Genomic DNA, 18,439 nt, shown 5'->3' on the forward strand with positions numbered 1-18,439 from the left:
TCAGCAGCTGAAGGAATCCTGAGCGCACTGCAGTATAAGAGTATTGAACGCACCGGTGTAGTGAAGACAGTCCGATGCAGAGTAACCGCTAAGATTGTCTGATGCATAAATATGGGCCTATTTCAGACCTGATCGCATCAGCAAAATCTTTCTCTAATGGACAAAACCATGTGCACTGCAGGTGGGGCAGATGTAACACGTGCAGAGAGAGTTAGATTTGGGTGGGTTATATTGTTTCTGTGCAGGGTAAATACTGGCTGCTTTATGTTTACACTGCAATTAAGATTTCAGATTGAACACACCCCACCCAAATCTCTCTGCACATGTTACATTTGCCCCACCTGCAGTGCACATGGTGTCGCCCATTAGAGAAAAAAAATGTGCTGCTGTGTTCAGGTCTGAAGGTCTGAATTAGGCCCTGTGTGATGTAAGACAGGAAGGAGGGGTGTGGAGATAATAAACAGTGTCTTGTGCAGGTGTTTCTGTGTGGACAGAAAGACATACACGCTCACTAATACCCCTTTCACACAGAAAGTCGAATTACCGGGTTAAGAAGTTCTACCCAGTAATTTGCCAATCAACATGGGTCCTTTCTCTGTGTGAAAGGGTCAAACCGGGTTGAAATTCCTGGGACTTCAACACGGATCGGAGACCCAGTAATTTTGACCTGGGTTGACCCTTTCACACAGAAGAAATACCCGTGTGATCTGCAAATTACCGGGTAGAAATTCTTGGCCCCGGTAATTTGCTTGTCTGTGTGACAGGGGCATCAGACATTGACTGGCAAAACGACCCAGGACTGAAATACCGGATAAAAGGCGGGTAATTTGGACGTTTCTGTCTGGAAATGGAATAAATCAGACTTTGGGACTAAATGGAGACTTGTTCTCCACACACTGTGAGCTATTTACTGTGCGTCCCCCGATGTACACCCCACTAGCGCCACTGTGGGATCCATTTGATCTCTAATGTACGATTATTATCTCCCGAGCTCCGAAAAGGGCGGCTGTGAGGGTCATCATTGCACAATCTTGTTACTTATAAAAATGTGCAGAACTTCAGTGAACAGTGATATAAAAGATCCCTGTGCTAGCGAGGTGTATACGGCTCAGAATAGGAAGTGCTGTATACCGGTGTGGTATATCGTACACCGTACTGGCCAGGGCAGGATGGCGCACTACAGGTTGGTATCCAGCTTATATAGATTTCTGGGCTTTATAACTGTCTGCACAAAGCTTATCTCGTGCCGGAGGTCAGCGATCTCCCTCATACACAGTTATTACATGGGAGTTGTCAGGAATGCGTCGTATAGAGGGAATAGTGCCACCTAGTGGACAGATTATCATGTCTTTTGCATTTGGAATATTACAGGTTTTCTGCTTACATTGACTGAAGGGTAAATGTACTGTGACCGGTTGATAGATAGTTTTGTGGTGGACGTGCTTGCTGGAGGCCGCTGATTATAACATGCCCTCTTTTGTTTTTGATGTCTTAGCCAAAATCATGGCGTCCAGGGGTACAACCGAGACGAGCAAACTCAGACAGAACCTGGAAGAACAGCTGGATCGTCTGATGCAGCAACTTCAAGACCTGGAGGAATGCAGGTAACGTGCATGAAGGCGGCGCATCCACAGTCCTCCCACCGTGCAGGCGGGCACAGCCGGTCCTAGGCATAGGCAAACTAGGCACATGCCTAGGGCATTTAGAATACCTCCATGACTAGGGCCGGCTCAGTTTCAGTGAGCACCTGACAAGCGGACAGCACAAGCTCCGCCCGTTTAACAGCCTTTACCCACCCACACTTCACCTACTGCTCTGCCTCTACTACCGCCTGGCATTGCGCTGCTCTGATCCTCACCCAGGTGCCTGGCTGCCTGAGGAGGCTCCTGGGTCCCAGCTCCCCAGTAGCATGTAACTCTGCTGTGGGGATGTCACATTGCTACAGCCAGGAGTCTCTGCCAGGCCGGGGACCCGCTGCTGCTCCTGGAGCCGCCTCCATGACATCCATACACTTCATAGTGTATCTGCTGCCCGGCACCGAGGACCACCTGAATTACCCGTCATAGATGCCTCCCCTACCCCAGTCACATCGGGGGAGGGCATTGCTCCAGGCCGATGCCTTGTCACCCCCATCCCATCCCGCCTTCCCGGGGGCTGGGATAGCACCCGGGGTACCTCATGTGACAGTGGGGAGACCTAGTGTCAACACCGAACGGTCATCATCACCACAGCATGGGGGTGGGGGGCACATGGCGGCCGGGGGCCCTCATCTGGCCCTGACACAGTCTCTGCCACTGTGATATAGGGATTACCCTGTATGTTTTATTATATTATATTATACTATACTACAGGCAGCCCAGGACCCTGATCCTGCCCAGACATAGCCTGACACTGGGATATAGGGGGGATAATAATACCTCATATATTATATAGTAATGATAGCCTGGCTCCTGATCTAGCCCAGACATAGTCCTGACACTGGGATATAGGAGAATAATACCTCATATATTATATAGTAATGATATCCTGGCCCCTGATCTAGCCCAGACATAGTCCTGACACTGGGATATAGGAGAATAATACCTCATATATTATATAGTAATGATAGCCTGGCCCCTGATCTAGCCCAGACATAGTCCTGACACTGGTATATAGGGATAATAATACCTCATATATTATATAGTAATGATAGCCTGGCCCCTGATCTAGCCCAGACATAGTCCTGACACTGGGATATAGGAGAATAATACCTCATATATTATATAGTAATGATAGCCTGGCCCCTGATCTAGCCCAGACATAGTCCTGACACTGGGATATAGGGGGGATAATAATACCTCATATATTATATAGTAATGATAGCCTGGCCCCTGATCTAGCCCAGACATAGTACTGACACTGGTATATAGGGATAATAATACCTCATATATTATATAGTAATGATAGCCTGGACCTGATCTAGCCCGGACATAGTCCTGACACTGGTATATAGGGATAATAATACCTCATATATTATATAGTAATGATAGCCTGGCCCTGATCTAGCCCAGACATAGTCCTGACACTGGTATATAGGGATAATAATACCTCATATATTATATAGTAATGATAGCCTGGCCCCTGATCTAGCCCAGACATAGTCCTGACACTGGGATATAGGAGAATAGTACCTCATATATTATATAGTAATGATAGCCTGGCCCCTGATCTAGCCCAGACATAGTCCTGACACTGGGATATAGGAGAATAATACCTCATATATTATATAGTAATGATATCCTGGCCCCTGATCTAGCCCAGACATAGTCCTGACACTGGGATATAGGAGAATAATACCTCATATATTATATAGTAATGATAGTCTGGCCCCTGATCTAGCCCAGACATAGTCCTGACACTGGGATATAGGGATAATAATACCTCATATATTATATAGTAATGATAGTCAGGCCCCTGATCTAGCCCATACATAGTCCTGACACTGGAATATAGGAGAATAATACCTCATATATTATATAGTAATGATAGCCTGGCCCCTGATCTAGCCCAGACATAGTCCTGACACTGGGATATAGGAGAATAATACCTCATATATTATATAGTAATGATAGTCTGGCTCCTGATCTAGCCCAGACATAGTCCTGACACTGAGATATAGGTATAGTAATACCTCATATATTATATAGTAATGATAGCCTGGCACCTGATCTAGCCCAGACATAGTCCTGACACTGGGATATAGGAGAATAATACCTCATATATTATATAGTAATGATAGTCTGGCTCCTGATCTAGCCCAGACATAGTACTGACACTGGTATATAGGGATAATAATACCTCATATATTATATAATAATGATAGCCTGGCCCCTGATCTAGCCCAGACATAGTCCTGACACTGGGATATAGGAGAATAATACCTCATATATTATATAGTAATGATAGCCTAGCCCCTGATCTAGCCCAGACATAGTCCTGACACTGGGATATAGGAGAATAATACCTCATATATTATATAGTAAGGATATCCTGGCCCCTGATCTAGCCCAGACATAGTCCTGACACTGGGATATAGGGATAATAATACCTCATACATTATATAGTAATGATAGCCTGTCCCCTGATCTAGCCCAGACATCGTCCTGACACTGGGATATAGGGATAATAATACCTCATACATTATATAGTAATGATATCCTGGCCCCTGCTCTAGCCCAGACATAGTCCTGACACTGGGATATAGGGATAATAATACCTCATATATTATATAGTAATAATAGCCTGGCCCTGATCTAGCCCAGACATAGTCCTGACACTGGGATATAGGGATAATAATACCTCATACATTATATAGTAATGATAGTCTGGCCCCTGATCTAGCCCAGACATAGTCCTGACACTGGGATATAGGGATAATTATACCTCATACATTATATAGTAATGATAGCCTGGCCCTGATCTAGCCCAGGCATAGTCCTGACACTGGGATATAGGGATAATAATACCTCATATATTATATAGTAATGATAGCCTGGCCCTGATCTAGCCCAGACATAGTCCTGACACTGGGATATAGGGATAATAATACCTCATACATTATATAGTAATTATAGCCTGGCCCCTGATCTAGCCCAGACATCGTCCTGACACTGGGATATAGGGATAATAATACCTCATACATTATATAGTAAGGATATCCTGGCCCCTGATCTAGCCCAGACATAGTCCTGACACTGGGATATAGGGATAATTATACCTCATATATTATATAGTAATGATAGCCTGGCCCCTGATCTAGCCCAGACATAGTCCTGACACTGGGATATAGGGATAATAATACCTCATACATTATATAGTAAGGATATCCTGGCCCCTGATCTAGCCCAGACATAGTCCTGACACTGGGATATAGGGATAATTATACCTCATACATTATATAGTAATGATAGCCTGGCCCTGATCTAGCCCAGACATAGTCCTGACACTGGGATATAGGGATAATAATACCTCATATATTATAAAGTAATGATAGCCTGGCCCTGATCTAGCCCAGACATAGTCCTGACACTGGGATATAGGGATAATAATACCTCAAACATTATATAGTAATGATAGTCTGGCCCCTGATCTAGCCCAGGCATAGTCCTGACACTGGGATATAGGGATAATTATACCTCATACATTATATAGTAATGATAGCCTGGCCCTGATCTAGCCCAGGCATAGTCCTGACACTGGGATATAGGGATAATAATACCTCATACATTATATAGTAATGATAGCCTGGCCCTGATCTAGCCCAGACATCGTCCTGACACTGGGATATAGGGATAATAATACCTCATATATTATATAGTAATGATAGCCTGGCCCTGATCTAGCCCAGACATAGTCCTGACACTGGGATATAGGGATAATAATACCTCATATATTATATAGTAATGATAGCCTGGCCCCTGATCTAGCCCAGACATAGTCCTGACACTGGGATATAGGGATAATAATACCTCATATATTATATAGTAATGATAGCCTGGCCCTGATCTAGCCCAGACATAGTCCTGACACTGGGATATAGGGATAATAATACCTCCTATATTATATAGTAATGATATCCTGGCCCCTGATCTAGCCCAGACATCGTCCTGACACTGGTATATAGGGATAATAATACCTCATATATTATATAGTAATGATATCCTGGCCCCTGATCTAGCCCAGACATAGTCCTGACACTGTGATATAGGGGGGATAATAATAACTCATATATTATATAGTAATGATAGCCTGGCCCCTGATCTAGCCCAGACATAGTCCTGACACTGGGATATAGGGATAATAATACCTCATACATTATATAGTAATGATAGTCTGGCCCCTGATCTAGCCCAGACATAGTCCTGACACTGGTATATAGGGATAATAATACCTCATATATTATATAGTAATGATATCCTGGCCCCTGATCTAGCCCAGACATCGTCCTGACACTGGGATATAGGGATAATAATACCTCATATATTATATAGTAATGATAGCCTGGCCCCTGATCTAGCCCAGACATAGTCCTGACACTGGGATATAGGGATAATAATACCTCATATATTATATAGTAATGATAGCCTGGCCCCTGATCTAGCCCAGACATAGTCCTGACACTGGTATATAGGGATAATAATACCTCATACATTATATAGTAATGATAGTCTGGCCCCTGATCTAGCCCAGACATAGTCCTGACACTGGGATATAGGGATAATAATACCTCATACATTATATAGTAATGATAGCCTGGCCCCTGATCTAGCCCAGACATAGTCCTGACACTGGGATATAGGGGGGATAATAATACCTCATATATTATATAGTAATGATAACCTGGCCCCTGATCTAGCCCAGGCATAGTCCTGACACTGGGATATAGGGATAATAATACCTCATATATTATATAGTAATGATAGTCTGGCTCCTGATCTAGCCCAGACATAGTCCTGACACTGGGATATAGGGATAATAATACCTCATATATTATATAGTAATGATAGTCTGGCCCCTGATCTAGCCCAGGCATAGTCCTGACACTGGGATATAGGGATAATAATACCTCATACATTATATAGTAATGATAGCCTGGCCCCTGATCTAGCCCAGACATAGTCCTGACACTGGGATATAGGGATAATTATACCTCATATATTATATAGTAATGATAGCCTGGCCCCTGATCTAGCCCAGACATAGTCCTGACACTGGGATATAGGGATAATAATACCTCATATATTATATAGTAATGATAGCTTGGCTCCTGATCTAGCCCAGGCATAGTCCTGACACTGGGATATAGGGATAATAATACCTCATATATTATATAGTAATGATAGTCTGGCCCCTGATCTAGCCCAGACATAGTCCTGACACTGGGATATAGGGATAATAATACCTCATACATTATATAGTAATGATAGTCTGGCCCCTGATCTAGCCCAGACATAGTCCTGACACTGGGATATAGGGATAATTATACCTCATATATTATATAGTAATGATAGCCTGGCCCCTGATCTAGCCCAGACATAGTCCTGACACTGGGATATAGGGATAATAATACCTCATACATTATATAGTAATGATAGTCTGGCCCCTGATCTAGCCCAGACATAGTCCTGACACTGGGATATAGGGATAATAATACCTCATATATTATATAGTAATGATAGCCTGGCCCCTGATCTAGCCCAGACATCGTCCTGACACTGGGATATAGGGATAATAATACCTCATACATTATATAGTAATGATAGCCTGGCCCCTGATCTAGCCCAGACATAGTCCTGACACTGGGATATAGGGATAATTATACCTCATATATTATATAGTAATGATAGCCTGGCCCCTGATCTAGCCCAGACATAGTCCTGACACTGGGATATAGGGATAATAATACCTCATATATTATATAGTAATGATAGCTTGGCTCCTGATCTAGCCCAGGCATAGTCCTGACACTGGGATATAGGGATAATAATACCTCATATATTATATAGTAATGATAGTCTGGCCCCTGATCTAGCCCAGACATAGTCCTGACACTGGGATATAGGGATAATAATACCTCATACATTATATAGTAATGATAGTCTGGCCCCTGATCTAGCCCAGACATAGTCCTGACACTGGGATATAGGGATAATTATACCTCATATATTATATAGTAATGATAGCCTGGCCCCTGATCTAGCCCAGACATAGTCCTGACACTGGGATATAGGGATAATAATACCTCATACATTATATAGTAATGATAGTCTGGCCCCTGATCTAGCCCAGACATAGTCCTGACACTGGGATATAGGGATAATAATACCTCATATATTATATAGTAATGATAGCCTGGCCCCTGATCTAGCCCAGACATCGTCCTGACACTGGGATATAGGGATAATAATACCTCATACATTATATAGTAATGATAGTCTGGCCCCTGATCTAGCCCAGGCATAGTCCTAACATTGGGATGTAGGGATAATAATACCTCATACATTATATAGTAATGATAGCCTGGCTCCTGATCTAGCCCAGACATAGTCCTGACACTGGGATATAGGGATAATAATACCTCATACATTATATAGTAATGATAGCCTGGCCCCTGATCTAGCCCAGACATAGTCCTGACACTGGGATATAGGGATAATAATAATACCTCATATATTATATAGTAATGATAGCCTGGCCCTGATCTAGCCCAGACATCGTCCTGACACTGGGATATAGGGATATTAATACCTCATATATTATATAGTAATGATATCCTGCCCCTGATCTAGCCCAGACATAGTCCTGACACTGGGATATAGGGATAATAATACCTCATATATTATATAGTAATGATAGCCTGGCCCTGATCTAGCCCAGACATAGTCCTGACACTGGGATATAGGGATAATAATACCTCATATATTATATAGTAATGATAGCCTGGCCCCTGATCTAGTCCAGACGTAGTCCTGACACTGGGATATAGGGATAATAATACCTCATATATTATATAGTAATGATATCCTGGCCCTGATCTAGCCCAGACATAGTCCTGACACTGGGATATAGGGATAATAATACCTCATATATTATATAGTAATGATAGCCTGGCCCCTGATCTAGCCCAGACATAGTCCTGACACTGGGATATAGGGATAATTATACCTCATATATTATATAGTAATGATAGCCTGGCCCCTGATCTAGCCCAGACATAGTCCTGACACTGGTATATAGGGATAATAATACCTCATATATTATATAGTAATGATAGCCTGGCCCTGATCTAGCCCAGACATAGTCCTGACACTGGGATATAGGGATAATAATACCTCATACATTATATAGTAATGATAGCCTGGCCCCTGATCTAGTCCAGACATAGTCCTGACACTGGGATATAGGGATAATTATACCTCATATATTATATAGTAATGATAGCCTGGCCCCTGATCTAGCCCAGACATAGTCCTGACACTGGTATATAGGGATAATAATACCTCATATATTATATAGTAATGATAGCCTGGCCCCTGATCTAGCCCAGACATAGTCCTGACACTGGTATATAGGGATAATAATACCTCATATATTATATAGTAATGATAGCCTGGCCCTGATCTAGCCCAGACATCGTCCTGACACTGGTATATAGGGATAATAATACCTCATATATTATATAGTAATGATAGCCTGGCCCTGATCTAGCCCAGACATAGTCCTGACACTGGGATATAGGGATAATAATACCTCATATATTATATAGTAATGATAGCCTGGCCCCTGATCTAGTCCAGACATAGTCCTGACACTGGGATATAGGGATAATAATACCTCATATATTATATAGTAATGATATCCTGGCCCTGATCTAGCCCAGACATAGTCCTGACACTGGGATATAGGGATAATAATACCTCATATATTATATAGTAATGATAGCCTGGCCCCTGATCTAGCCCAGACATAGTCCTGACACTGGGATATAGGGATAATTATACCTCATATATTATATAGTAATGATAGCCTGGCCCCTGATCTAGCCCAGACATAGTCCTGACACTGGTATATAGGGATAATAATACCTCATATATTATATAGTAATGATAGCCTGGCCCTGATCTAGCCCAGACATAGTCCTGACACTGGGATATAGGGATAATAATACCTCATACATTATATAGTAATGATAGCCTGGCCCCTGATCTAGTCCAGACATAGTCCTGACACTGGGATATAGGGATAATAATACCTCATATATTATATAGTAATGATAGCCTGGCCCCTGATCTAGCCCAGACATAGTCCTGACACTGGGATATAGGGATAATAATCCCTTATATATTATATAGTAATGATAGCCTGGCCCCTGATCTAGCCCAGACATCGTCCTGACACTGGTATATAGGGATAATAATACCTCATATATTATATAGTAATGATAGTCTGGCCCCTGATCTAGCCCAGACATAGTCCTGACACTGGGATATAGTGATAATAATACCTCATATATTATATAGTAATGATAGCCTGGCCCTGATCTAGCCCAGACATAGTCCTGACACTGGGATATAGGGGGGATAATAATACCTCATATATTATATAGTAATGATAACCTGGCCCCTGATCTAGCCCAGGCATAGTCCTGACACTGGGATATAGGGATAATAATACCTCATATATTATATAGTAATGATAGTCTGGCTCCTGATCTAGCCCAGACATAGTCCTGACACTGGGATATAGGGATAATAATACCTCATATATTATATAGTAATGATAGTCTGGCCCCTGATCTAGCCCAGGCATAGTCCTGACACTGGGATATAGGGATAATAATACCTCATACATTATATAGTAATGATAGCCTGGCCCCTGATCTAGCCCAGACATAGTCCTGACACTGGGATATAGGGATAATTATACCTCATATATTATATAGTAATGATAGCCTGGCCCCTGATCTAGCCCAGACATAGTCCTGACACTGGGATATAGGGATAATAATACCTCATATATTATATAGTAATGATAGCTTGGCTCCTGATCTAGCCCAGGCATAGTCCTGACACTGGGATATAGGGATAATAATACCTCATATATTATATAGTAATGATAGTCTGGCCCCTGATCTAGCCCAGACATAGTCCTGACACTGGGATATAGGGATAATAATACCTCATACATTATATAGTAATGATAGTCTGGCCCCTGATCTAGCCCAGACATAGTCCTGACACTGGGATATAGGGATAATTATACCTCATATATTATATAGTAATGATAGCCTGGCCCCTGATCTAGCCCAGACATAGTCCTGACACTGGGATATAGGGATAATAATACCTCATACATTATATAGTAATGATAGTCTGGCCCCTGATCTAGCCCAGACATAGTCCTGACACTGGGATATAGGGATAATAATACCTCATATATTATATAGTAATGATAGCCTGGCCCCTGATCTAGCCCAGACATCGTCCTGACACTGGGATATAGGGATAATAATACCTCATACATTATATAGTAATGATAGTCTGGCCCCTGATCTAGCCCAGGCATAGTCCTAACATTGGGATGTAGGGATAATAATACCTCATACATTATATAGTAATGATAGCCTGGCTCCTGATCTAGCCCAGACATAGTCCTGACACTGGGATATAGGGATAATAATACCTCATACATTATATAGTAATGATAGCCTGGCCCCTGATCTAGCCCAGACATAGTCCTGACACTGGGATATAGGGATAATAATAATACCTCATATATTATATAGTAATGATAGCCTGGCCCTGATCTAGCCCAGACATCGTCCTGACACTGGGATATAGGGATAATAATACCTCATATATTATATAGTAATGATATCCTGCCCCTGATCTAGCCCAGACATAGTCCTGACACTGGGATATAGGGATAATAATACCTCATATATTATATAGTAATGATAGCCTGGCCCTGATCTAGCCCAGACATAGTCCTGACACTGGGATATAGGGATAATAATACCTCATATATTATATAGTAATGATAGCCTGGCCCCTGATCTAGTCCAGACATAGTCCTGACACTGGGATATAGGGATAATAATACCTCATATATTATATAGTAATGATATCCTGGCCCTGATCTAGCCCAGACATAGTCCTGACACTGGGATATAGGGATAATAATACCTCATATATTATATAGTAATGATAGCCTGGCCCCTGATCTAGCCCAGACATAGTCCTGACACTGGGATATAGGGATAATTATACCTCATATATTATATAGTAATGATAGCCTGGCCCCTGATCTAGCCCAGACATAGTCCTGACACTGGTATATAGGGATAATAATACCTCATATATTATATAGTAATGATAGCCTGGCCCTGATCTAGCCCAGACATAGTCCTGACACTGGGATATAGGGATAATAATACCTCATACATTATATAGTAATGATAGCCTGGCCCCTGATCTAGTCCAGACATAGTCCTGACACTGGGATATAGGGATAATAATACCTCATATATTATATAGTAATGATAGCCTGGCCCCTGATCTAGCCCAGACATAGTCCTGACACTGGGATATAGGGATAATAATCCCTTATATATTATATAGTAATGATAGCCTGGCCCCTGATCTAGCCCAGACATCGTCCTGACACTGGTATATAGGGATAATAATACCTCATATATTATATAGTAATGATAGCCTGGCCCTGATCTAGCCCAGACATAGTCCTGACACTGGGATATAGGGATAATAATACCTCATATATTATATAGTAATGATAGCCTGGCCCCTGATCTAGTCCAGACATAGTCCTGACACTGGGATATAGGGATAATAATACCTCATATATTATATAGTAATGATATCCTGGCCCTGATCTAGCCCAGACATAGTCCTGACACTGGGATATAGGGATAATAATACCTCATATATTATATAGTAATGATAGCCTGGCCCCTGATCTAGCCCAGACATAGTCCTGACACTGGGATATAGGGATAATTATACCTCATATATTATATAGTAATGATAGCCTGGCCCCTGATCTAGCCCAGACATAGTCCTGACACTGGTATATAGGGATAATAATACCTCATATATTATATAGTAATGATAGCCTGGCCCTGATCTAGCCCAGACATAGTCCTGACACTGGGATATAGGGATAATAATACCTCATACATTATATAGTAATGATAGCCTGGCCCCTGATCTAGTCCAGACATAGTCCTGACACTGGGATATAGGGATAATAATACCTCATATATTATATAGTAATGATAGCCTGGCCCCTGATCTAGCCCAGACATAGTCCTGACACTGGGATATAGGGATAATAATCCCTTATATATTATATAGTAATGATAGCCTGGCCCCTGATCTAGCCCAGACATCGTCCTGACACTGGTATATAGGGATAATAATACCTCATATATTATATAGTAATGATAGTCTGGCCCCTGATCTAGCCCAGACATAGTCCTGACACTGGGATATAGTGATAATAATACCTCATATATTATATAGTAATGATAGCCTGGCCCTGATCTAGCCCAGACATAGTCCTGACACTGGGATATAGGGATAATAATACCTCATATATTATATAGTAATGATAGTCTGGCCCCTGATCTAGCCCAGGCATTGTCCTGACACTGGGATATAGGGATAATAATACCTCATATATTATATAGTAATGATAGCCTGGCCCTGATCTAGCCTAGGCATAGTCCTGACACTGGGATATAGGGATAATAATACCTCATATATTATATAGTAATGATATCCTGGCCCTGATCTAGCCCAGGCATAGTCCTTACACTGGGATATAGGGATAATAATACCTCATATTATATAGTAATGATAGCCTGGCCCCTGATCTAGCCCAGACATAGTCCTGACACTGGGATATAGGGATAATAATACCTCATATTATATAGTAATGATAGCCTGGCCCCTGATCTAGCCCAGACATAGTCCTGACACTTGGATGGCAGCAAGGCTTCTGGTCCATCCCAGATATATTAATACTACTTTCACACCGCACAAATAACGCGGTATAGACCCGGCATATTGCCGGGTCGACACTGGTCTGTGTGCGGTGTGAAAGGGCCATAGTCGAATTCTCGGGTCGCCTGACCCGGTAATTCAACCCAGGTTCTAATACCGGGTCAGTGGCAGCGTGAACGGGCTGCCGGGTCGATGCGACCCGGGTCCCGTTCAGTACATAGGGAAGAGGCGGGCGGAGATGAGCTGACCTCCCAGCTCCGCCACCACTGCTGGCTCCGCTCCCCGCCACTATGGTAACCGGCACGTTATATTACCTGCAGTTATAGTCCAATGCCGGATCCCACCCGGGAAAGACCCGTTTCCAATTCCCGGGTGGGATCCGGCATTGGCGGTGTGAAAGGGGTATTTCTCTTAAGTCCTAGAGGATGCTGGGGTCCACATTAGTACCATGGGTATAGACGGGTCCACTAGGAGCCATTGGCACTTTAAGAGTTTGAGAGTGTGGGCTGGCTCCTCCCTCTATGCCCCTCCTACCAGACTCGGTTTAGAAAATGTGCCCGGAGGAGCCGGTCACAGCTAGGGGAGCTCTACAGAGTTTCTCTGGTAAAGTTGGTTTTTTATGTCTGTCTCAGCTCGTAGGGGACTTTGGCTGCGCCAGTGGTCTGCCGACGCAGAATCCAGGAGAGGTGTTGAGACCCTACCCTACACAGGTCAGGCTCTCTTTGGGGAAGCGTTGGATGCGTGGATCTCCACGGCTACAGCGGGTAAGTCACCTTTTTTCCCCTCAGCTGCACCTGCTACGAAGAAACTCTTTTCTTCAGCTGCGTCACAGTCCTTTTGGGTTACTAAAACAAGAAAGGCCAAACTGTCCAACACTTTCTTTAGAGGAGGTCGACCAAAATCCAAGAAACCTGCTGCTGCGGGTTCCCAGGAACAGAAGCCTGCTTCAGGTACGCCAAAGTTCTCAGCATGACGGTGGGTGGGGCCGGTGGGTGCGAGACTCAGGCATTTCAGTCACGTCTGGGTGTCATCTGGCCTGGATCCCTGGGTGCAAGATATTGTGTCCCAGGGGTACCGGTTGGAATTTCAAGATCTCCCTCCTCACCGGTTCTTCAAATCAGGCTTGCCAGCTTTGCTGTCAGACAGGGCTATCCAACAGGGAGCCATCCAGAAGTTGGTGGAGGCTCAGGTTATTGTACCAGTTCCTCCCCAGATGCAAAACAAGGGTTACTATTCAAACCTTTTCGTGGTACCGAAACTGGATGGTTCGGTCAGGCCCATTCTGAACTTAAAATCACTAAACCCCTTCCTGAGGGAGTTCAAGTTCAAAATGGAGTCTCTAAGGTCGGTGATATCAGGTCTGGAGGATGGGGCATTCCTGGTATCCCTGGATATCAAGGATGCGTACCTCCACATTCCGATTTGGCCGCAGCATCAAGCTTATCTCTGATTCGCACTGTTGGACTGTCATTTTCAATTCCAGGCCCTGCCTTTCGGCCTCTCCACAGCACCAAGGGTATTCATCAAGGTGATGGTGGAAATGATGGTTCTCCTCCGCAGATGGGGTGAACATAATTCCTTATCTGGATGATCTGCTGATAAGGGATTCATCCAAGGAGAAGCTGTTACAGTCCATAGCTCTCACGACCCAGCTTCTCAGGGAACACGGTTGGGTCCTGAATCTTCCAAAATCACATTTGGAACCAATCAGGAGGTTGTCCTTTCTGGGAATGATCCTCGACACGAAAGTGCAGAGGGTGTTTCTTCCAGAGGATAAAGCGTTAGTGATACAAACAATTGTCCGGGATGTCCTGATACCAGCCCGGGTGTCTGTTCATCAGTGCATTCGCCTTCTGGGGAAGATGGTGGCCTCTTACGAGGCTCTACAGTACGGGAGGTTTCATGCTCGGTCCTTCCAACTGGATCTCCTGGACAAGTGGTCGGGATCTCATCTACACATGCACCAGAGAATACGTCTGTCGCCAAAGGCCAGGATCTCACTCCTCTGGTGGCTGCAAATACCTCACCTTCTGGAGGGCTGCAGGTTCGGGATTCAGGACTGGATCCTTCTAACCATGGATGCAAGTCTCCGGGGCTGGGGCACAGTCACTCAAGGGGAAACCTTCCAAGGAAGGTGGTTAAGTCTGGAAGCCGGTCTACCGATAAACATTGTGGAACTAAGAGCCGTCTACAACTGTCTTCTCCAAGCGGCCCATCTTCTGAGAAATCGGGCCATTCAAGTGCAGTTGGACAATGTAATGACAGTGACTTACATAAACCGACAGGGCGGAACGAAGAGCAGAGATGCAATGTCAGAGGTAACAAGAATCATCCTCTGGGCAGAAATACACGCGTTGGCGCTGTCAGCAATCTTCCTCAGCAGACACGATCTCCATCCATGGGAGTGGGGTCTCCATCCGGAGGTGTTCAAGGAGGTAATAAATCTTTGGGGTATACCCCAAATAGACATGATGGCCTCTCGTCTCACCTAGAAGCTTCGGCGATATTGTTCCAGGTCGAGGGACCCACAAGCAGTGGCAGTGGACGCCCTGGTGTCTCCGTGGGTATTCCAGTCGGTGTACGTGTTTCCACCATTCCCACTCATTCCAAGAGTGCTAAAGCTCATAAGGAGAACATGGGTTCAAGCGATCCTCATTGCTCCAGACTCGCCAAGAAGGTCTTGGTACGTGGATCTTCTGGATCTGCTGCTAGAAGAGCCGAGGCCTCTTCCTGTTCGGGAGGACCTGCTGCAGCAGGGGCCGTTCGCGTATCAAGACTTACCACGGATACGTTTGACGGCATGGAAGTTGAGCGCCAGATACTAGCTCGGAAGGGCATTCCGAACAAAGTTATTTCTACCCTGATACAGGCTAGGAAAGGGGTAATGTCTAAACATTACCATCGTATTTGAAAAAAATATGTATCTTGGTGTGAGTCCAAGAAGTTTTCTACGGTTGAGTTTCAACTGGGACGTTTTCTCCTCTTCCTGCAAGCAGGTGTGGATATGGGCCTGAGGTTAGGATCCGTAAAGGTCCAGATTTCGGCCCTGTCCATTTTCTTCCAGAAACAGTTGGCTGCCCTCCCTGAGGTTCAGACTTTTTTGAACGGAGTTCTGCACATCCAACCTCCCTTTTTACCGCCTACTGCGCCCTAGGATCTTAACGTGGTGTTGCAGTTCCTCCATTCAGGCTGGTTTGAGCCTCTACAGGAGGTTGAGGTCAAGTTTCTCACGTGGAAGGCTGTCACTTTGTTGGCCTTAGCTTCTGCTAGACGTGTGTCGGAGTTGGGGGCTTTGTCATGTGAAAGCCCATACTTGATCTTCCATGAAGATAGAGCCGAGCTTCGGACACGTCAGCAGTTTCTTCCGAAGGTTGTGTCGGCATTTCATATCGACCAACCTATTGTGGTGCCAGTGGCTACTGACTCCTCAATTTCTTCAAAGTCCTTGGATGTTGTAAGGGCTCTAAAAATCTATGTGAGGAGGACTGCTCGTCACAGGAAATCGGACTCTCTGTTTGTCCTGTATGATCCCAAGAAAATTGGGTGTCCTGCTTCTAAGCAGACGATCTCTCGCTGGATCAGGTTCACTATCCAGCATGCGTATTCTACGACAGGATTGCCGTGTCCTACATCTGTTACGGCCCGCTCTACTCGTAAGGTGGGTTCTTCCTGGGCGGCTGCCCGGGGTGTCTCGGCTTTACAACTCTGCCGAGCGGCTACTTGGTCTGGGTCGAACACGTTTGCTAGGTTTTACAAGTTCGATACTTTGGCCTCTGAGGACCTAAAGTTTGGTCAATCAGTTCTGCAGGAACCTCAGCACTCTGCCTCCCGTTCTGGGAGCTTTGGTACATCCCCATGGTACTAATGTGGACCCCAGCATCCTCTAGGACGTAAGAGAAAATAGGATTTTAATTACCTACCGGTAAATCCTTTTCTTGTAGTCCGTAGAGGATGCTGGGCGCCCGCCCAGCGCTTCGTTTTCCTGCAGTGGTTTTCTGGTTCAGTACAACTTTGTTTTTAGTTATGTACTGCATTGTTATTTGATAAGTAATGTTTTAGCAGTTGCTGAGTTTCCAAACTTGACAGCTTGGTTTCATTATGTGTGTGAGCTGGTGTGAATCTCGCCACTATCTGTGTTAAATCCTTCTCTTGAAGTTGTCCGTCTCCTCGGGCACAGTTTCTAGACTGAGTCTGGTAGGAGGGGCATAGAGGGAAGAGCCAGCCCACACTATCAAACTCTTAAAGTGCCAATGGCTCCTGGTGGACCCGTCTATACTCCATGGTACTAATGTGGATCCCAGCATCCTCTACGGACTACGAGAAAAGGATTTACCGGTAGGTAATTAAATTCCTATTTATTCATTCACACTAATGTTATGGGAAGGTCTGACATGTATTTGCTAATACCCCTTTAATACCCCTTTCACACCGTTCAAATAATCCGTTATCGACCCGGCATATAGCCGGGTCGACACGGGTTAGCGTGCGGTGTGAAAGCGCCATCGCTGAAATCCCAGGTCGCCTGACCCGGCAATTCAACCCGAGAATAAAGCAGTGCTATTGCCAGGTTGAATACCGGGTCATTGGCAGCGTAAACGGGCCGGGACCCGTTCACTACAACAGGGAGAGGCAGCTCGGAGATTATCTCATCTCCCAGCTCCGCCCCTGCTGCCGGCTCCGCCTTCCGCTGCTATGGCAACCCGCCCAGCATATTGCCGGGTCAGGGAAGCCAGCAGTAGCGGCCAATGCCGGATCCCACCCCGGAAGGGCCCATTTCCAATTCCCGGGTGGGATCCGGCATTGGCGATGTGTAAGCGGTATTATACTGCCGTAATAACCCTGGTTATTGCCTGGTCTACCCAGATCACAGCTTGGTA

General features: G+C 44.4%; 1 protein-coding gene across 1 annotated transcript in view; it reads left to right on the forward strand.

Annotated features, from left to right (window-relative positions):
- Positions 1–18,439, forward strand: part of LZIC (leucine zipper and CTNNBIP1 domain containing) — a 52,750-nt gene that overhangs the window by 20,854 nt on the left and 13,457 nt on the right. The window contains exon 2 of the mRNA XM_063943832.1: positions 1,496–1,604. Coding sequence (XP_063799902.1) covers positions 1,496–1,604 — 109 coding nt within the window. The remainder of the gene's footprint in view (positions 1–1,495; positions 1,605–18,439) is intronic.

Source organism: Pseudophryne corroboree, chromosome 10 (genome assembly GCF_028390025.1).
Source record: "Pseudophryne corroboree isolate aPseCor3 chromosome 10, aPseCor3.hap2, whole genome shotgun sequence".
NCBI classification, from domain to species: Eukaryota; Metazoa; Chordata; class Amphibia; order Anura; family Myobatrachidae; genus Pseudophryne; species Pseudophryne corroboree.